The following is a 22,369-nucleotide window of genomic DNA, read 5'->3' on the forward strand; positions in this document are numbered from 1 at the left end:
CAAACAATTCTACTTTCCATGATGTCTTGGAAGGAGAATCACCACAAACTTATAAACTGCTTTATGTTTTAGAAAATACTTCTTTTCAGCTAATGAACTTGTTTCTCCTTGGGAGTTTGGATAGTAAGCAGACTAACGCAATAAGATTTGTTTTCTCAAGGAAGCATATGTTTAATCACTGCCTAATGTAGCTGAGTATTTTGAAATCTGCTAATCCATTCTAAAATTCTTGCTTGACCTATACTTGACTTGGGCTTACAAGAAATTTTATCATGCGAGCGCAATCCATTTAGCTGTGAGTAAGTAAAAGCACTTTGACTCTTGCTGTGATTATTGTATCTTGAGCTGCAGCATTTACAAGTAATGATTACTGTGCAATATCTATTTGTTTTTCTTTCTGCAGGAGTTAATCTGTTCCATAGTTCTGTAAGGATATACATGGCTTTAAATTGTTTTTAAGAATATTTGTTGCTTCACATTTGTTCTGTTCATTTTGTTCATCAAAAGGTCTTTCTTTTGCATACCTCATGCACCTGAAGACATTCTTTCCACGCAGCATGTGGACAGACTATTGATAGTGCAGCCTCTAAAATCAGATTCCCTCTGGATGAAATAATAGCTTGTGACTGCCAACTCAAACATTCTTCAAGAGCAGCAGTCATTCAGGCCTCTAATTAAAACAATGCTAAAGCATTCAGTCTTTCCTTATGTTTGACTAGAAATCTTAGTATGATGCATTGCTGAAGCAAAACTGTATTTTACTTGTAACACGTGAATGTGTGAACTTGCTAAGTGAAAGCTCTTATCACTGTTATTGATGAATCAAGCAGTCCTGTAGTTCAGTAAAGTAGAAGGCACAAACTGGTTTTGTTTTCTTGTGTGCAAGCAGGAAATACAATATTCTGTCTAGAAAAAAGAAACCGATAGTCAAAACGATATTAATATGAGCCTTGCTCTCACTGAAAATAACTGTACCTCAACTGTCACCTCTGTAGAAGTGGTGAATATTTTCTGGAACAGATTGAAATGTAAACCATACCGTAGTTTTCTGTCCTCAATTTTTGATTAATACAGTATGCAATAAAGCCTGGATTTCTTCTAAAGCTTATACGTAATTGTTTGAATTGTGATATAAATTCTACTAAATGCATGAGTTCTATAGTCATCTTCAGATAAAACTACAAAAACCAGCTTGTCCGGAATCTTTGAACTTCCTGCATGTTTCACATTTCTGCAAATTAAAGATTTGAATTTGAGCAGATGATTTTATTGGGATCATTTTCTAGGTAAGGTGGAAGAAAAACAGAAAACTGGAAGGGCTCTGTGTTTGAAAAGCCTGAAGTTCTATGCCAGTTGCTGATTATGTACTGTCTAAAGAAGGGGATGCAAAACTTTCATTTTATTGATGGTGTTCATTCAACTTTGTGCTTCTTAGTTTGGTGAGAGGTTTACTGAGTTCAGAATTCCTGCAAAGATGATGAGTTGCTCTACCAATCCTTAGATGGAAATGGGTGCTGAAGAGTCTTGGATCTCCCTTCAATCCATACTGTAAATGTTGTTTCTGGTTTTCAAAGCCTGAAAAGACAAAGATGGCAGAATGCTTTTCAATTTATTTCTCATTTGTCTCATAGTTAGCGGTCAACTGATCAAACCTCTCTATATTACTGGTGGGATGAATGCCCCTCCAGGAGATACTAATTTCACATTAGTTGGAATGAATGGCTGCTTTGCTAGAAGGCATGATGTATTTTAAACAACACTTTGAGGATGCAGCATGGTTGGTGCAGAAATTCTTCCCTCATCTTCTACATTTTCCAATCTTCTGCATCTTCTACATCTTCCAATCTTCTCTCTTGACACTGCTGAGCTAAAGTGCTTATTCTTTCTCTGCCTGCTCTCTGAGCAGAGAGAAAAGTGAAAGTAGCATTAAATAAAAGTTGTCTTATCACGTGTAAGGGTGGTATGGTGAGAACAGTTATTTATTGCTGTTCTTTTCACCCTGTGAGTGGCTGCTATAGATTTGTAAAATCTACCGATATACTTTAACATAGTTATGTGCCTTAGTTTTTATATATCAATAAATTCTGCACAGCTGCAGATGCTCAGAAGCACATCTTGTGAAATCTTTGCATTTTATTAAAAGAAAAAAAAAGTAAAAAAAAAAAAAAAGTTGTCTTCATAGCCAAGTTTTCCTCCAAATACTTCCAGCTGCAGTGAGAGGGATGAGTCATGCTGAAAGCTGAGCAGCTTTTCTAAAAGTTTTTCACTTGGTTCACATGACTATTTTTTATTTTTTTTTTAATTTTGCATTCCTTTCTGTTTTTCTTTTCTTAAAAAAAACAAAAAAACAAAAAACAAAAAACGTGAAGGAGAATCATCCAAGGAAAACCCGTATGAGGATGTGGAGCTGAAAGGCCGTCACGCGGGCCGAAAATCCCATCAGCTCTCCGAGAACTCCCTAGATTCTTTGCACAGGATGTGGACTCCGCAGGACAGGAAATACACATCACCTCCCCAGGTAATGCACGGCGTCACAGGGCGCGAGGGCACAATTCTTTCTGCACTTGAAAGCTTGTTTAAAGCTGTTGCAAGAGAATCAATCGTGGCAGAGGAGGAAGAGCAGCTGTACTGAATGAAAAAGAGTATCTGGAAAACGAGTGCAATCAAATCCATAAATTGCTGCTGCGAGTGCTCTTGGCAGCTGCAATCAGGAGTCTCAGTGCTGCACTGAAGAAGCTGGTTGCTGTTTGGAGCAGTCCTGACGAGCTACGGCCAGATGAGTTTAAGCAGAACCCTCTGCCAGCTGTTTGAGGAGCTGAATCTGGCCCTAAATCTTTTGTGTAGGTTGCGCCTCTTTGAGAACGACCTCGATGTTTGCTGTGGGGTTTTTAGCAGGATGGGAGGGAGAGGTCAGCTTCTTAATCTTTCCCATGTATTGTTACACGAGGCCTATTGTGACATGTTAATATGAAGTATGTAATGTGGCATGGCTTCTTGTAAGATGCAGAAGGCCAAGTATACCTTTTTACTCCCCCTCCCAGTGAAGAAATGGATAATAACATAATCAGAAAAACCAGAGTGCCTGCATTCAACAAAGCTGTATAAGCTGTGTTGGCAGCATAAAATAAAACACCTGCAGACTTTCTGTTTTGTGGTGAATTTTCCAAAGCAGCGTGTTTTCTGTGAAAGCTATGAAATGCCAGGTTGCTTTGTTGTTTATGGGATCTTTGTGTTCATAAGAAGAAATATAAATTTATCGCATGCTTAATTTTGAGATTTGAAACCTCTTTTAAAGGAATTTTTGTTTTGCACTGAATCAACAGAAAATTTGCATTTTAATGACAAGACACAAGAGTCTACTTTTTTATTATGTAAACTGACCTAGAACACAACAAAATATATTTTCTTTTGCTATATTTGGGTGCACATGGGCACCACAGTCCTAGAGATAAAAGTATTACCAAGATTCTTAGCATACTCCTGGCTCATCATCTGTAAAACAGAAGAGTTTTCTGCTAAGCTACTGAAAAGAGAGCAAATGGGAAGTGACCTCTGGAGGTTCCTTTCAACCCCAATGATTCTGATTTTGTGAATAGAGAGTATAAAGTGAGTGATCAGGCAGAGTGAGGAGAAAGATAATTCTGTAGTGAGAGACATAGTACAAAGAACAATTATTTTGGGCTGTACCCTGTGTATTAACAGTAGTTGTGGTAGCATTTAAGCCATCCAAATGGATGAACCATATAGGTCCATGGTAGTAATATGCTGTTTACTCTTCTGTGTTTTACAAAGGGAGACCAAAGAATTTATGGATTACAGTGACTTCTGTAAGATTTATCAATAAATAAGTATCCTTTAGTATCTATGCAACAGGGCTCTTTATTCTGGTAGCTTCTTTTTGCAGTGCTGACAGGAGTTTTCATTAGTGCCATAATTGTGGTGTCATTCTGTTGATTCGTAGAGCAAAGGGACGCTAAGGGCAGGTCAGCTATGGACCTGGGTAATTCTTCAATGACCAAAAATAGAACAGTCCCAATTTCCTGAAAAATGGCAGCTTTGGCAACAATTTATCAACCAGTTTTTCCAGCATAGCAACATAGCTGGGTTAGCAACATGACTTCAGATGATAAACAAGGCAGAAGGGACAAGAAAGTCAGCAGGCTTTCACCAATCACCTCCCAAAGTGTTTCTTTCATTGAAGTATAGTCTGCTGTAGATTTTCCTGGCATGCAGACCTGTGGTAAGCAGAGACCTCAAACACTGGCTTGTGGTAATTTTGAATCCCGTAGTGACTTCTCCTTTCCTGTTTGTTATTTCCAATTCTGTAAGTCATGAGCTACAAAAAGGATGTCTTATTGATGACATTCTCTTTGTGATGCAAAACCCACACACGCAGAGACACCCTACACTTAATTCCAGATCATATGGCCCTGTGATGGGTACGCCCTCCAATTATTACAAATGGGATATTTACTACTGCAGGTGTACTGTTGTTATCTCTGCTGATAGGACATCAATGAATGCCAGCTGCCAGCTGTTCAAGAAAATGGTTCCTTTTTAAGGCATGTTGCTGTGAGGAGATATGTAAAGGACTGTGTGGTGGACAGTCAGGATGAGGTGCAGTTATGGAGGGAAACCCTTTCTGTCTTTCATTTGCATCACAGGGAAGCTGGGAAGAGAACCCTACGGCTTGACCCTGTCAGCCTGCAATTAACCTTCCCAAGAAGTAGGCAGAGCTGCTCTGAGATCTGTTCCAAGAGACCCCCAGTTTTTTGAAGATAGATGCTTCTTGGTATTTAATCCTGTCAGTGAGATTTTGCTTTCCTGCTGCAGTAATAACCAATTTGTCTTTTAAAGTAAATTCCTTGGGAAGGCAGGACAGACTTGTAATAAGATCTTTGCATATTAACAGATCTCAAAACAACTTTGACACCATGGAAATACAGCAAGCTTGATTTCCTACTTTCTCAGGAATAAAATAGCAGCTTCAGTGTAGCCACTCTTGATTTTCACCACTGGGAGAGAGATCAGGCTATCAGTGTTTTGATGTCAGCCAAACTTTAGGTTAGGTTTGAGCACTTATAGCGTTGATGTGATATGGGTACATGGAAATTCAAAGCCAGATGCAGTTTATTGTTTTCTTTGAAATTTAGATAAGGGTATTGACCCCTATCTCTTCAGTTGGACCTTTACCCCTCTTTTTGCACGTACTTTGCAGAGATGTGGCTCACCTGGCATGATGCATTTATACAGCCACCACTCATGCGCAGAGCTTCTTCTGCACTAAATGTCGCTGAGAAGGGGAAGAGCTCAAGCTGTTCTTGTTCCCACAGCTACCTTCAAAGCCCAGCAGCCAGTCTCTGCGCGTTGGGAACTGGTCAGAAAGGAAGAGCCACCGCTTACCACGGCTACCCAAGCGGCACAGCCATGATGATATGCTGCTGCTGGCTCAGCTTGGCATTCCCTCCTCCCCTACCAGCCTTAATGAGGACAGTCTGAGTACTGCAAGTGAGCTGCTGTCTACACGCCGGGCCAGGAGGATCCCAAAGGTACTGGCAGGGTGATCTTGTCCCAACAAATGGTGCTCTGGTTGCAAGGCTTCAAATACAAGCCTTATGCTTGGGGATAGGTCACCTGCCTGCAAAAACCTGCAATTTTCTATCCAACATGTAGCCCTTACTGAAAGCTCTTTTTCTTGGTAGACAAAATATATTCCTTTTTATACAGACCCCAACTGTGAAAGTCCCTTCCCTAGGAGTGAGTAACTCTGCACTTTGTTTGCAGGTGCAAACATTGGACTGCCATCCTTGCAAAGAGTTTCTGCATTTATTTAGAACTTGCCCCATCCTCATAACCCTGTTGTCTTGATTTGAAGTGAGAAATAATTTTCTACTTGTCAAGGAGTTCAAACTTTCCAACTCAAAATGAGATGTGTAAGAGAAAAAGCAGAAAACTAACTAGAAAAAAAACCCCATCCCAATAAACCAAACAACAAATCAACCAGAAAGACCAGCCAGACCTTCTCTAGTACAATAGCAATAGAGAGAACAGGCAATGTGTTCACTGTTGGTCTGCGAAGAGTCAGCTTTTATTGTATATTCAACTTTTTTCTACTCTTTTTAGAGAGAGTATTTTAAAGGATGTGGCTGTAAATATTGTGAGTGGATGGAGATTCTTATGTTCCTGTCGATTAAACAAAATTCTGACTCAGCCAGAAGCAATCAAAAGGAAGGAAGTTAATTTAATGTCCTTACTATTTACTATAATTTTATTTTCATGAGATACACTATTCTACTACGCATATGAGCATACATCTGTGGAGGAAGTTACAGGGTAACTTACAGAATAGCATACTTCTTGGTTTTCAGTAAAACTTGGGAAGTTTGGATGTTACTTCTGTACCCAACTTTAAAATTTGTTGCATTCAGGGAATAGATATTCTCCCCATATGAAATTATATTTTAAGTATATGAATGTTCAGAATTTTATCAGAAATCTCACAATTATTTCTACTTTTGACAACTCTAGCTCCTAGAGTCTCGTATTACTGGATAATCTCACATTTTTATTGAATAAATATTAGTTATTAGATAAAAAACTCTTATCTGAGAAATAACTGCATCACTACCCTGTGCCTCCACAGATGCAAAACGTAAAGGGAAGATAACAGGAATGCTTTATGAAACCTTATCCAAATGCTTAAAAAAAACCTGGACTTCACTCACTGCTGTGCAGGTTTCACTATTGGTGAAACAACCCAAGCAAACAAAGCACTGGGCAGCCCTGTGAAGGGAGCACAATATTTCAGCAAGACCTTTCATAGGCTGGCATCTGTTCTGTCCTAGGACTGATTTTGATTTAGTTATGGTTAGCTCCTCTGATTTGCTGTCCCAGCTCCTTTGGGATTCTCCCACTGCTATCTGTGCATCATGTACCCAGCCACTCTTGGAACTCTTGGAAATGGAGGGGAGGGGACTTGTTTAGTTCTTCCTGTGCTTGGTAGAAGTATAAAAAGAATTTATGCAGTAAATGTAAAATTTACCATGAAAATTAGGTACGTATTTCAATTAACACTCCTGATAAAGCATAGCCAGCATGATTCAGCTGTTGGAAGAACTGAGTGAAAATTTGTTCCAAATCTGTGCTCTGTTACTGACTTTCTCCTCTGTCTACATCAGATTAGTTTCTCACTCTGTTTTCCTCTTAAAGCTGAGGTAAAACAGCCTTTGCAAATTGAACTATACTTCTATGAGTAAAGCTCCTATGGAATGAAATAAACTGTTGCTGACTCATTAGGTCATTATGAAGATTAATTGCTTCGTATTCATGACTCTTCAGAAATTATAGTATATTGTTTAATTACTAATTTTTGGTAATCCCAATCTCTTGTTAAAGTCATTAAGCATGAATATTTTCCATTATCTCAAATTATTTTGGATAGAAGATTGTTATCCATGTTAGCCCTGTGAAAGGAAGTCATAAAGATGATTACCAGGAATTAAAATTCTGGCTGCTGCTGGCTTTAGCCAGCACCACAGCCAATTTCAAAATAATGTTGTAGATAAGATAGGAGAAAGTAAATGCAGCACCCCTGAAGGTCAGTAAGGACAGCACAAGTTGGAAGGGGGTGGGAGGAATCCGTATGGGCCAAATCCTCAGCTGATATAATAGGGCTTCAAAGCAGCACAGTACTCTGTTAAGTGTAAAGGCTTTAAAAACATAAGGCCAGCTCTTTCTCCAAGAGAGAGAAATGCAGAGGATAATAGATGTCTTTGAACACTCAGTCTCATGGTGATTTTATTGCAAATGTCTCACTCATTTTTGAAAATAGGATCTTGATTCTGGAGTTCTCTGTTTCTGAAAATATAACTATAGGCAAGGTAGTGAGATTCAAAAAGTGATTCAAGCATACAGGATGCAAAAACAGAGAAAAGCCCTTTGAGCTGATAAAGGTTTTAGGGCACCTAGTTAGTCTGTCACCCACTGTCAAACTGTTTGTTTGGATCGGTTAATTAATTAAGTTTCCTAGCAGAAAAAGTGATTTGCCTTACTGGTTGTTCTCTTTCTTATTTTCCAGCTTGTCCAGAGAATCAATTCCATCTACAGTGCAAAAAGAGGAAAAAAACGATTGAAGAAACTTTCTATGTCCAACATTGAGACTGCATCCCTGAGAGGTGCGACACACACACCATAGTTCACTGAATCCTTTTGACTGTTGCAGAAGTAACAGATTTCCTTCTGTTCACATCTGCTCCAGGTTCAACTTTGTTTAGAGCTTTCTGCTGTAAAAGACGATAATTTTTTCTTGTGAGAAGAAAAAAAATGGGAATGAGCTAAAAATAAATCAGATTTTCACTGTTGTCTATTTTATTAATCTCCTGACCATCTAGACTCACCCAGCCTGTTCTTTAGCTCAGATTTTTAGTGGTTTATGTCAAGAAGTTTTTTCCAAAATTTGCAATTTTAACTCTATAATTCTTAATTCTATATTTTTTCCTGGCATGAATGTGTGAATATAAGCTCTGCCTGCAATTCAGATTCTTACTGGAAAAGCGTGGTTCCAGAAGGAAATTCAGGCTGTGTTTGTAGTATGATGAAATTTTAATGTGACAGAAACACATCTTATTATAAAGTTACTTTTGCATGGTACTCTCACTCAGTCTGATCAATTCTGCCAATTGAAAATATTACTCAGACAAGGTTTAAAAGGCTTCCCTTGACTTCTCAAGTACATAACTGTATTAAAAAAAAATTGCAAGTTAGAAAAAGAATCGGAATGGTTTACAGAAATTGGGGTTCAGTGCAATGATTTTCTACAGTGGAGAATTAATTCTATGTTTTCATGAAGCTTTTATTCTCAAGCAGAATTGTAATTTATTCCAATGGAAAAATAATCACTCAAACTGTTTATTTCAAGATCTTTGAAAATTCCAGAGAGAGCGTCTGGAAGGTTCTGTGTGTGATGTGTTTTTCCCCAGTTTCTCCACAGTAAATTGAGTTCATGTTTGCTTTGGTTTTGCATTAACTGATGCTTTATCTCCTTTCCAGATGAGAACAGTGAGAGTGAGAGTGACTCAGATGACAGGTTTAAAGGTAAGAGGTCAGACTTCAGTACCTTCTAATCAGGCACTGTCACAGACTGTCAACACATAATCTCCTACTACTGAGCACTGTTCCTGTCCATAACGTGTGTATTTTCCTTCGTGAATTATGTTAACTTTATTATTGCAGAGCTAACAAAATTTACAACATGGGAGTATGAATATAGAAAGCATAGACAGAAAGAACTGTGAGGATCTAACAAGGATGTGGCCACTGTGTCCTATAATAAGAACAGGACCTTCGATAGGTTTGCTGTGTTGGTCACTTCATGGATGCTTCTGTTTTCCAGAATAGTTACCAGGTGCAAACTTAGAGGAATGAGATTGGATATATAAGCTCTCTTCTTATTCATACACTGCTTTAAGTGACAACTGCTAACTGCAGTTGGAGTCAAGGTATTGGGTATGATCCAGCTTAGCAGTTCTTATATTCTTTCATAGGTATACAGTCTGCAAATTATAGAAATTCATAGAATTTATAGATGTTATAGAACTTACAGGACGTCTAGGGTATATATTATAGAATTTAGAGAGTTTATAGAAATTTATTCCCGAGTTCTAAAGGAGCAGGCTGAAGTGGTTGCCAAACTACTCTCCATCATATTTGAAAAATTGTGGCTGTCAGGCCAAGTCTGACAAGTCCCCAGCGACTGGAAAAAGAGAAACTTCACCCCTGTATTCAGGAAAGGGAGAAAAGAAGACCCAGGGAACTACAGACCGGTGTGCCTCATGTCTGTGCCTGGGAGGATCACGTGGTGCAGATTCTCCTGAATGAGATGTTAAGACACATGCGAGATAAGGAGGTGATTTGAGACAGCCAACGTGACTTCAGTAAGGGCAGATCATGCCCAACCAATCTGGTGGACTTCTGTGATGGAGTGACTGCACTGATGGACAAAGGAAGGACTTGATGTTGTCAACTTGAATTTGTGCAAGGCCTTTGACATGGTCTTGTACCACATCCTTATCTCTAAAAATCGGAGAGAGGTGGATTCAAGGCTGATCTATTAGCTGAATAAGGAATTGATTGGATGGTCATAGCCAGAGAGCTCAATGTTCAAGTGGAGACTGGACACAGGTGATATCCCCCAAGGGACTGTCTTGGGACCAGTGCTCTTCAACATCTTTATCTATGAAATAGACAGTGGGATTGAATGTAACCTCAGCAAGTTTGCTGATGACACCAAGATGAGTGGTGCAGTTGACAAAATAGGAGGGAATGCCATATGGAAGGACCTGGATATGCTTGGAAAGTGGAAATCTAATGAGTTTTAAGAAGGCCAAGTGCAAGCTGCTACACTTGGGTCAAGGCAATCCCAGAGATGATTGCAGACTGAGAGAAGAACTCCTTGAGATCAGCCCTGAGGAGAAGGACTTGCAGGTCCTGATGGATGAAATGCTGGTCATGATCCAACACTGTGCTCCTGCAGCCCAAAAGGCCAACAGCATCCGGGGCTGCATCAACAGGGGGGTGGCAGCAGGGAGAGGAACGTGATTGTTGCCCTTTACTCTGACCTTGTGAGGCCCTAACTGGATTACTATTCAAGCCTGGGGCCCTCAGTATAGAAAGGATGTTCAGCCTGGAGAAGAGAAAGCTCCATGAAGACTTCATTGCAGCCTTCTAGTACTTGAAGAGAGCTTACAAGCAGGAAGGGGACTGACTTTTTACATGGTCTGATGGTGATAGGACAAGGGGGAATGGCTTAAACTAAAAGAGGGGAGATTTAGGATAGATATTAGGAAGAAATATTTTTACTTAGATGGTGATGAGGTGCTGGAACGTGTTGCCCAGAGAGAGTGTGGATGCCCCATCTCTGGGGTCATTCAAAGTCAGGTTGGACGGGATCCTGTCAGTTGGCAACCCTGACTATGGCAGGGAAGTTGGAACTAGATGATCCTTAAGGTTCCCCCCAATGGAAGCCATTCTATGATTCTGTGAAATTCTTCTATCAGTGTGCAGTACCTGTACAAACTCCACTGAGATCAAGCCAGTGAGTTAGTGTCTCACATTCAAGAGACCTGATAAATGGAGAGAATTACAAAAAAAAATCAGATCTTATTACTAAAAATCTATCGTGTTACTAGTAAGAGAGCTGAAAAAAAAAAAAACCCACAGGAATGCAAAGCTATTGTAATAAGATGAGGACAAAGCCTTCTTATCTATCTACTGCAGGTTTTTTTCTTGGGATTTGGCTTCCCTACTTGTGCAGCCAGATAATGATCCAAACTCTCTATCAAAATAATTTATAATTCTTGTGTTGTTGGACCAGTTGTATGCCAGCTGGTCATCAGAGCGGATTCTTTTATTTTTGCTGGTTAATTACTGTTGCTATGACATCTTATTTCCCTACTGCAAGGAGAAACATGCCTTTTGTGAACTGTGTCTACAAATATAACCTTATGGGATGGACGTGTGCTGCTAATAGTTTGACTGCCATTGCAGAGAGATCCTGCTGTGAAGAGGTGGGAAGAACATGCAAGCAGCTGTTTTTACTTAGTTTTTTTCACTTAATGCTGATCAGAACTGAGAGATTTGAAGACACATCACTGCATCAGGGCTGTTCCCACAGAGTTGTGCTGCACAGTGACCAGTCACAGAACCATTTTTCGCCACATGCAAGTCAGGCCTGAGGTGAAGTGTCATCCTGGAGGTTCTAGTGCATTTGCATGCTGATGGAAGAGATTATAATATAGTCTTAGACGTGAAGAAAAAGCAGACCTTTGGCAGTGTAACAGTTATGAACTGCAACTGATTTCAGTGACTTAGTGTTGCATCACTTCACTACTTGGAGAGAGGTTTGATTTATGGGTGGAATTAGTGAGGCAGTACGAGGGCCTGATTTTGTAAGGAGAACATGCTTAGAATAACATGCTGGCAAACTGGAAGTCCTTTGTGAATGGCTGTGGCTCACACGTACACATTATACTCCCAGGTAATGATCTGTATCTTTTTTTTTCTTTTTAATGCTAGCTCATACCCAGCGCCTCGTGCATATCCAGTCAATGCTGAAGAGAGCTCCGAGTTATCGAACCCTGGAACTGGAGCTCATTGAATGGCAGGAACGGGAGTTATTTGAATATTTTGTGGTAGTATCACTGAAAAAGAAGCCCTCTAAAAATACTTACCTCCCAGAAGTGACATATCAGTTTCCCAAGGTAAAAGAAAAATTCTTACATACAACTTACTCTAAATGCTTTCTAAGATCCTTATTTTGCTAAAATCAATGATGCGAATAAGTGGGAAAATTAATTGAAATCTATTTCTTAATTGGAGTCAATCATTCAATTTTCAGAATTTGTATAAAGAAAAGAGCATTGAGAAGGTGGCAGAAAGCTTTCCCTATTTACAAAATTGTCATTTCCAGCTCTGCAGAGTTTGACCTGCTTTTAGGTGCTTTAAATATTGTGTTTAAATTCAGTTTCTAAATATTTCCCTTTCAACTCCATTTAGCTCTGTCAGGGTTTGTTCCAAAACTCACTGAAGTCAATGGAAAGACTTTTGCTGAACTAGGGCTACTCTGGCAACAGAAAGAAATTTCAGATAGGAGTGCATTTTAATTGGATGTTGTGCAACAGGGAGTTTGGGTTAACTTAGGCAAACCAACAGTGATTATTTGTATTGTACTAGCTTATAAAAGCCTCTCTTGGGGTCATGCCTCACTCTGCCAAGCACCAGTAAGAAACCAGCTGATGGGCCCTTGCTCTTCAGAGCTCAACAGCAAGCCCCCACCTCCCCTCAACTCCTGAGAGGTGCTGTGAAGCTGGCCCTAACAGTAACTGATTTAATTTCAATTCTTCCCCCCCACAGCTAGAAAGGCCAACCAAGCAAATGCGTGAAGCGGAGGAGCGTCTCAAGGCCATCCCTCAGTTCTGCTTTCCTGATGCTAAAGACTGGCTCCCTGTCTCTGAATACAACAGGTATATCCTCTGATGCTCCTCTGCCTCATAGTGCTGATGCAGTGCATCTGGAGCAACTGCAGGCTTGCCGATGCCCAATTATGGAAGTAGCAGTTTAAGTCTTGGCCACTTTAGGCTCAAGCAGCTGTATTTAATTTTTTTAGGTTCTCTATTATTTTTCTTCCCCATTCTGCCCAGCTCATCATCCTGTGTGGCTGAAGGGAAAAGATCCGAAGGTTCCTCTCAGTGCTGAATCCAAAAATGCAAATGGGAGTATTTAAAATGAACCTTAAAAAGAACCCTGCCCACTACCTGTTCTCTCATGTACCCCAGAATGCTTACCTGATGTTGCATGGCACCTCTACTGTCTTCTTATGCTTATATATGAATGAATATATATGAGGAGAGGGTAAAGGAAGGGAGAGCCAGCCTTCCATTTTCTTCTTCATTTAAAAGAAACCTCAAAAATCTTTTTTTATTTTTCCCTGAATCAGTGAATCTGAACTTGCTGGTCTGATGATATAGTAGTAACAGAAGGGGAAGAGAGAAGAAATATCCCAAAATATGAAATGTCTTTTAAAGATGCGTGGCATGAGGTGTATGTAAATGAAATGTTCAGTGTGTGTCTTAAGGGACTTTCAACAATGGCAAGAAACTAGCATTCACCTAGGAATCACTGCAGCCAAAAATAAAATACACACGGAATGTTTTACTGGCTTAGGTATGATGTGTGTCACATAACCAGGTTATATTCAGTGTTGCTTGGCTGTATTACTCAATATTTTTAATCACCTGAGCAATGAAGTGTAGAACACACTGAAGTGTAGAACTCTGTGGACAACACTGCTGGAAGCAGCATGCAGATCTGCTTGCACAGCATTCCACCTCTTCTGCTGCTGCTCTGCTAGACAGATTTTCCAGGAGCCCATGTTTGTGAAATAAGATATCCCTATCATATTCTGCTATAATTGCATAAAGCCTGGCATCAAGAAGTGTTTTATATAATGCCATTTCAAACTTGCAAAGTAGCCAGGAGCGGTTATCAGCCAGTATGCAAATTCACAAACACATGGTGAATCTATTATTTTTAGATTAGCAAATGATTTCTCTACTCTAAGAGAATACCTAGGGTTCTCCCTTTAAAAACAAGGCACAGTCTAAAAGAGGATGTAACTAAAACATAAGGGATACACAGCATTTGAACACTGCTCTCAAAATCTGATTCTTAAATTCCTTCTGCAGTATGAAGACACTGCAGTATGAATGCCACTTAAATTCAGCACCTATCTCTTCTTATAAGAAAATAGCTAGGTTGTCCAGGACTGCGCAGACGTCTTTACTTTACTCTTGATGGAATTTTGCCTCAGAGTATGTCCAGATGATTGACAGAGGGAGACAAGACCTTTCAGTGGGAACAGTCTATTATAGCATAAAGCGCTATCCTTTTTGACATGACCTACTTTCTACTTAGGCTGCAGTTCTGGTAATAAGATCAGGACAATTTTCTTCCTTCTAGTGAGACTTTCTCTTTCATGCTGACTGGGGAAGATGGGAGCCGGAGGTTTGGTTATTGCAGGAGGCTGTTGGTAAGTACATCACCTTTATTTCAAACCGTGGAATTCTGTTAAACAATATCTCTAAACTGTAGTCTGAACTTTGAGGGTGTCTCCTGCTATTTAACTAGAAAACTGGGTTGCTCGCTCTGAGATTTGGAAGTGAAAGGACTATTAAAATAAGGCTTTGAAATGTCTGTCTGAATCAAATCCCATTCGTAGGAATGGGATCCCATTTCATAGGAATGTGGAAAATTTCTTCTGTGAGCATTTACCTTTCAAGTTCTTTATATCATGTGCTTTTGAACAGCAGCAGAAATACCACAACACTGCAAGCAAAGGCAAACGTGGTATTTCTAAACATTTCTGAATAAAGTTTATTTCTTGTGCGACTGCTTACATCTCTAAAGCTCTCTGCCAGTGTTGCCTAAATAACTGCAGCATATCTGTGGTGCAGGCAAATCTGCCACCCTGCTCAGCAGGGTGACAGTGGAGGGCAGCCCAGAGTCAGCGTTTTCTCAGGGCCACACAATAAGGTGATGCCTGTGACAGGAAGTCTAGGCTCTGAGGCTCCTTTTCTGTCCTTGTGACCAGGGGTGATTAGCTGTTGGTAAGGGTACCCAGTCTGACGTGCTGCACGATTCTGTCTCATCGTGGAACTCATCACTAGGGAAATAAAAGGGAAATAAACTGGTCACCAGATAAATTCAGAGCACAGAGCAGGCTTATGTGTTGTGAGAGAAAGAAAACTGCACAAAAGACTTGCAAATTTCATTAAGCCAGGTGAAACACAGTGTGAGCAGGCTTCTGCTGCACATCTATGCATAACTGCTGGGATGGCAGCAATGCATACAGCCGTTGGCCATCCCTGCACTTGGATAGGGTTGCAATGGTGAGACAACTCATGTACAATCCACATGTCAGTGGACTACACTTCGTTAGAGAGCTTGTATGGATAGTAAATACCATAGGAACTTTTTACATACTTGTGCAAAATGAATTGATAACTCTCCCCTTTCCCCTTTCTTCCCTCGCTGTCATTACTTCCCATCTTTCCAAGCTGGGAGCACCTCCCTTCCATAGTTTTCGGAGGCTTCCAGTAGACAGAGCAACTTGCTGTGTTAGAACAGTATGCTCCATTCTGTGTGCTGCTGGCACCTGACCCTGTCCTCACTCAAGTCTCTGGCAATGCTCCTTGTCATGCAGATTACAGATGCTCTGTCTGGGAGGAATTGCTGTATATGGGTGCTCTATTTGTAAGAGATTTCACTTAAAGTAACAAAGCAGAAAGCTTGTTTATCAGTACTGTGGGCGGTATTTGCTATAGGTAGCATCGCGGAGGCTTGCTTACTGTGTGTGTCTAAGTGTGGAAGAGTGGGCCAAAACAACAGGGTTAGGAGATGATTCAGAGATAATGAAGTAGAGCAGCTAGAAAGTATCCTTGCTGATGTAAATAAGCAGAACAAGATGTAGTGCAGCAGTACAATTTTTAGTGTGTCTGTTGTTATTTAAAAGGATAATAAGGTATATTCAGAAAATGTTGACTATAATCAAATTTTGAAATGTACTCCCTCTACCATAGAAGGGCAGTTTAAGGCTTTCATAGTTCTGAAAATATCAGTGAGTTTGGAATCATGCACAGAACTTACATTTGTGACATGCAAAGCAGTTGATCCTGGATCAAAATGAGACTGAAATAAAAGCCACAATGAAAAGATGTATCAGACTCCGAGCAGGTTAAACTGTTTATATGCCAGAGGCTTGGGCTCTAAAACAGATCTTTGTGTTTAAGTGTGTAACTTCCTGAGCAATTTCTGACAAGGTCCAGAATATCTACTCTGAGGAGTCCCATTCCCAACATGTCAAACACAACCACCCTAATTTGGGAACTACAAAAAGTTTTCAGCAAACACAGTGTATAAGAAAGATGGGGTCGCATTGCTCAGTATAGAACTGTAACAAAATCCTGACTTCAATGTAAGCCAACAGCTGCAGGGAGAATTCCTTAGAAAATATTCCCCAGCCTGAGGGGTGCTCATAATATTCAGCTGGAGTTTCTCACATCTTCTGGAGAACTTGGCAGTTGTTGGCAGTAGGCTCCGTGGAACCGTAGAATGATTTGGGTTGGAAGGAACCTTTAAGATCATCTAGCTCCAACCCCATGCTATAGGCAGGGACGCCTCCCACTGGACCAGGCTGCTCAAAGTCCCATCCAGCCTGGCCTTGAATGCTTCTAGGGAGGATGGTCAGAAGCTTCCATGGTCAAATGGACCAACCCATCCAACCCTGTGTGGTAGCGCCCAGCTTGCTGCTTGTGCCTTTTTGCAGAGTTAGGTGTTCTGGTGCCTCTGCTTAGAAAATAATTACTTTTTAGCTACTGAACTTTCTGCTATCCTAGTTCTTCTTTGGTATGTTGACATATGAACAAACTCTCCCACTTTTCTGCCTTTGGATTTCACATTTTTCCAGACCCTTTTTTCTGCCTGTGTGTGTATCCGAAGTCCTGCCAAAAGTACCTCAAGGGATACAGTGACAATTATGTTCTGTTTGTACAGCAAATCCCGTACAGTATCCCTTTAAAATGTATTTATATTATTTTGTTTCATTTTTGAAACAGGATTAGAATGGAATGTAACCTATTGTACTACTGCAAACAATCTGCACTTTCATAGATAGCATGAAGTTTTTCCAGTTACATTTTGCTACCTCCAAGGCAGTATTGTAGCTGCTTTCCTGGTGACTTGATACCAGAAGTATGCAACTTCATATAAAGGCAGATAGGTCGATATACTTGAGATATTACATATCGCTACTATTCCACTTTACTTCAAATAAGACAGTCTTCCTTATTAAACCAGCTTAATTTTACTTTCATTTCCATGCTTCTTTCCACCTATTTGCCAGGCTCATTTCTGCGGCTGTGTCTGGGCTGTGGCTCTGTGATAATTTCCTGTCAGCAGCAAAGGTGATTTGAGCAGTTCCTGCTGAAGGCTCAGTTTCACCTCACAGCTCGCTCCCTTCCTTGGTGGGCATTGCAATACCTCAGTTGCTATGGGGCTGGGGAGAAAGGGAGAGCAAGAGCACCCTGTGGAGAAGGAACGAAAGAGAGGATGCTGTAATGGGAACTGGAACTTGGGCTTTACTGCAATGGGAGTTGCTGAGAAGTGCTAGTTCCAGTCAGACAATACCGGAATCTGAGTTACTGCATCCTTAAAACAACGTCCTGCTATCAGCTGCCATAGAAGGCAGCTGGTTCATGGGAACAGTAGGAAGCACACCTATCTAGCACGTTGGGCAGTTGTCTGAGAAGACTTCTTTCTCAGAATAGAAAGTTTGATATCAGGATTTTCTGGCTGTTAACTTTTTGCATGCAGAAATATACATGTCTTTCACCCTATCTTACCTCTCTCTTCCCTCTCACATAAAAATGCTGCCTGAGGCAGTTTTCTAGGCTAAGACAAGTGAGTCCCTGGAGTCAGGGGAGAAGCAGATGCCTGAGCAGAAAGTGTGTACATTAAAACATGAAAAGCAGTCTTTAGGTGAAACATCCCGCATTTGCTGGAGCAGGAGAGAGGCATTTGTTACACTGTGGAAGCAACTCTTGGGATGCAGATTAACATCTATGGAGCTGAGAAGAGCTCACTGGAAAAGCATTTCTTCCTGTTGCCATGTTCCCTCCATCCTGCCTTCCCTCGAGCATGTTTGACAGCGTACACTGAGTGCTCTGGCGTTAGAGTTTGTGTTTCACATACAACGATAAGACTTTAACATGAGTTTCTGGATTTAAAACACCGACAGCTTTTTCATGGTCTGTGTTTGGATTGGCCCTAGCTGGAAACCAAAGCTGCTGCAGAAGCTGGCTTGTGACTCTGATGGAATAACTTCAGGCTCCCAGCACTTGAATTTGTTTTTGAGGAACATCTCTGGTTGTGAATTTCTGGCTCCTATTAGCTGGACATCACCAGACTGCCTCATGGGATTTCCCTTCTTCATCTTCATGTTTCCCTATTTAAGGTTTTTGGATTGAGTCTGCATCTCACATTCTTCAAGACAGTCCTAGAGCCAAGCAGAATGTGTCTTTTTTCACAGTCCTGCAGAAAGGAATAGAGATTGTGCACTGTGTGCATTTCCTTTGCCATTTAGAGTATATATCATCTCTGTTATATGATCACTGCCTTAATTACTGTGAATTGCAATTGAAGCATCCACAATTCTGATCTCAAAGACAGCACAGGATGCTAGAGGCTTACCCAGAGCTAACGCATGTGCTTTAAAAAGGCAAAGAAGCTGTTGTGTGTTTGTCATGTTCCTTTTTCGCCCAGCCTGGCCTGGGACAGCCCTTACTTTTTCCTCAGCTTTTCCTACTAATGCTCTCTGGGGAATTATTCAGAAGGTCTCAGTAAAGATACCTTGGCTCACCCTGGGAGGAAGGGGTATAGCCCCTCTGGAGTCTTCAGGTTGATGTTAGTCTTTTTTTTTCCTTCTCTTCTACTGCTTTGAGATGGAATGTAGGACCGTGTTGCATGTTTCTCTTCCGTGATGTTTGGTAGGTCTGTTTTAGCTGCATTCCCCCTCCACACAGGGTGTCTTCAGATAGATGGAAAGGCTGGGAGAAGTGCAGGAGGAGAAATATTACCATCGATCCCTACTTCTTTGGTTCCTCTGATGTCACCACACTGGTACCAGTGTTCCTCAGTTACTTCTGGAGCCAGGGAAGCAGGAGCTTTTTTGTCTCTCTTTAAAGCCCTAAACCACTGAGTTAGGTGTCTGAGTGGCCGGTGGGTGTGCACACAGCCTGATTTGAAAGCAGGAGTGTGTGGTGTGTGAGAGCATCTCAGCAACGCCAGACTGGGAGATCATCTCTGAAGACATCTTCTGGATTTCAAGCACCTGGGTAGGGAGGTGAGCTTTGAAAGAGAAAAGTGGTAGGCTTATTTTCAGAAGCAAAAGTCATCTGTTCCACCTGCTGAAGGCAGATGATGAAGCAGGTTTTGGAGACGTCACTCAGCAAACATCACATTAAACTCATTGTAACAAGATTGTCCTGAACGACTTATGGATCAGCCCTGAAGCAAATCTCAGCTCTTGCATCCCATAGCCAAGTTCTTGTCAGTTTATGTTCATGCTCTTGGGAATCTGTCTCTTGTTATCAACAAAACTCATCAGTGTTTTAGTTTGTGGTGGACTAAGGCTGAAAATATCCTGAGCTTTCTGAAAACAACTCAAAAACCAAAACATCATTCTCTCCACCCTCCCTCCTTCAGGAGGATGGCAGTATGTCAAGGCAGAGTCAGCTGGTGCTCCTTTAGGACATAGCTTCCTTGAACTGGGCGTATCGATTGCATGGAAAAGAGAATGAGGCAGGATGGGGCTCCAAGGCTGCAGCTATCTTGTTGAGCACAGCCTTCAAACTGGAAATGCTCTCTGGGAAGAGGGGAGGTTAAACCAGCACTGTATGCTGTGTGCAGTCCATAAGTCTCTGCTAGTTAAGAGAGATAAGTCCAAGCAGAGAAGGAAGACACTGAGGATGGCAAGGTTGAGTTATCCCATACATTTTTCTGGGAAAAAGACAAACCTATAACACAATGAGCAGGTGGTTTAGGTCTGTCTTTGAACTGTAAACTAATGGCTGAGAGGAGAGTTATGCGAAGAGTTACCAGTGCTAGAAATTTGAGAAATAATGCCTCTCACAATGGCTCTGCCTGAGGGTTTTATGTGCTGCCTCTTGCAGATGATTTGCATTCACTTGGGAGTCTGTGCTGTCTGCAAGGAAACATCTTTGAAATAATAGAGAAGTCTGTTCTATATGAGGAGGAAAGAGCTCCTAGACATGTAGCCTTTACAACGTTTGAAAGCAATGATATTTCATAAAGCAGAATCTTTTAGTAAGTGCTGAGCTGTTATTGTTTCTGATCTTATAGATGACCCAGGAATGTGATGTTTTTACTGGCAGTCACTGAGACAGCTCTTGGCTGGGAGCTATCCAAGTCTCCTGGCATGGCTTCGGCATTCCTGTAGATTTGACACAATGATTTTAACCAAAATCCCACATGCTTGATATAATCACTCAGTGCCTTTAGAAAGGGTTTTATACCTAATATGGACAAAAAAGGATTCTGCTTTTTCAGAGACGTGACGTGTAGTGAGCAGGTTTGGATCCAGAAATAGACACATCTGTATTCACTTAGTCCGAGTATTTTTTGTGGTCTCTGTTGTAATAGGCCAGGCACCTGCTGACTGTCCGAGCCCAGTTTGTGATATTCCATTTTGAAAAACACAGCTACCCCTCAGTTTCTCTTGATGGATGTGACACGTAAATGCTAAACATACTGAGGGCTGTTAATTACTGTACCTGCAGAGTCAAACAATGAAACAAAGATTAAAAAAATACGCCAGCCTTCTATGTGGATGCACAGGAGATGATCAGCCACTTTGGCTCAATGCACAAGTGGGAGAGAGCAGATGGAAACAGTGATTCTGAACTCCTTTATCACAGCATTTCTGGGGATGATTCTATCACTCCTGCACAGCAATAATGTACAGCTGTGCGAGGAGGCTAAGTGGTGCCAGGTGATTCTTTTACAGACACTTTTTATTCAGTGTTTCACAAGTACAGCTGACTCCACTAGATAAAAGGAATTAGGAGGACTATCCGTCGTTTCAGACCCTGCTTTTAGTTTTTTGCTGGTGCAAAACTGTTCTACAGCTGCTCTGTGCCATATTGGATATAGCTCCTGCCAAAAGCAGCACCAGGACTTCCTTGCATTGTATCTTGCAAGTGTGTATCACGGTACCTGAAGTCAGTAAACTGCCTTGTTGAAATGACTCCCCTTAGGAAGTGTGTGCCTGTGTAACTGATGAAAATCAGTTACAACTATACGAAACTGCAGTGCTGTATCACAGCTTGTTAAAAACACAGTGGTGATCTCCTGTGCAGGAGTGTTTCAATCTGTGCTCACTGTATGCATGCAGGACACAGGCAGACTGCCTCTCTGCTCTACGAACCTTGCCAGTGAGGATGCTTTTCTAAAATGTTTGGTATTGGCCTGATTTGAACTCTTTTAGTACATAAGCAAAATCCTGCAAGTGGTTGTACCCTTTTTTCACCTTTTTTCACATAGTGCCACCAGACCTTTCCCTGCACAAGCACAGGCAGTGTTGCAGATTACAGTAGGCTGAGAGATTACACTTCAGTCATGTAGGTTTAAACCATTTGCTTCTCTAGGAAAAATCTTTGATAGGATGGTTTCAGAGAACCATTTTGACAGGTTTTCTGGGGAGGAAGAGTTATGCACCACTGACTCATTCTCAACACAGTTTAAGTTATTTAAGAGTTTCATGTTTATCATGCATGAATCTAAGAAAGTTAATGATTCAGCTCATGCGGCTTGCCTTTATTTAGGTCTGTGAGTTTGCTTTCTGGAAGTTAAACTGTCTTTGAACATCATGAGAGAATCAGGAACTACAGCCATATTTCCTTCCCTGGGACTGTAATTGTCACCTCCCAGCATATGGTCCTGGGGTAGCCTCACCACAGCAGGAGCAGAGGACAGTGGTGGTATAAGGCATGAGTTACAGCCATAGTTAAATGCGCTTTTATGGCTTCAAGTCAGAGCAATGTTTGAATACAGTTCCAATGCGCTGAGATTTTCAAAGTGGGTAAGAACTACTTATGCTTTTTAGCCTACTGTCCTAAGGGAGAAATATGATGCTTTTCCAAGAGTAGCTATTTTGATGGAGAAATGAATGGTGAAAGACTTTGCACGACGGCCAACTATGTGATTAGAGAGAGAAGTATATTTCTGCATGGCTCCAAAT

The 22,369-nt window shown here is 41.0% G+C and overlaps 2 protein-coding genes across 4 annotated transcripts in view; both read left to right on the top strand.

Annotated features, from left to right (window-relative positions):
• Positions 1–22,369, top strand: part of DENND2B (DENN domain containing 2B) — a 118,219-nt gene that overhangs the window by 69,761 nt on the left and 26,089 nt on the right. For all 3 annotated transcript variants that reach the window (XM_052696128.1, XM_052696130.1, XM_052696129.1), the window contains 7 exons: positions 2,370–2,518; positions 5,334–5,549; positions 8,078–8,174; positions 9,049–9,093; positions 12,073–12,257; positions 12,910–13,019; positions 14,515–14,584. In XM_052696128.1, coding sequence (XP_052552088.1) covers positions 2,370–2,518; positions 5,334–5,549; positions 8,078–8,174; positions 9,049–9,093; positions 12,073–12,257; positions 12,910–13,019; positions 14,515–14,584 — 872 coding nt within the window. The remainder of the gene's footprint in view (positions 1–2,369; positions 2,519–5,333; positions 5,550–8,077; positions 8,175–9,048; positions 9,094–12,072; positions 12,258–12,909; positions 13,020–14,514; positions 14,585–22,369) is intronic.
• The window catches only part of RPL27A (ribosomal protein L27a), a 113,299-nt gene that overhangs the window by 60,554 nt on the left and 30,376 nt on the right, over positions 1–22,369 (top strand). The window lies entirely within an intron of this gene.

Source organism: Tympanuchus pallidicinctus, unplaced genomic scaffold (genome assembly GCF_026119805.1).
Source record: "Tympanuchus pallidicinctus isolate F22 unplaced genomic scaffold, pur_lepc_1.0 scaffold3, whole genome shotgun sequence".
Lineage (NCBI taxonomy): Eukaryota > Metazoa > Chordata > Aves > Galliformes > Phasianidae > Tympanuchus > Tympanuchus pallidicinctus.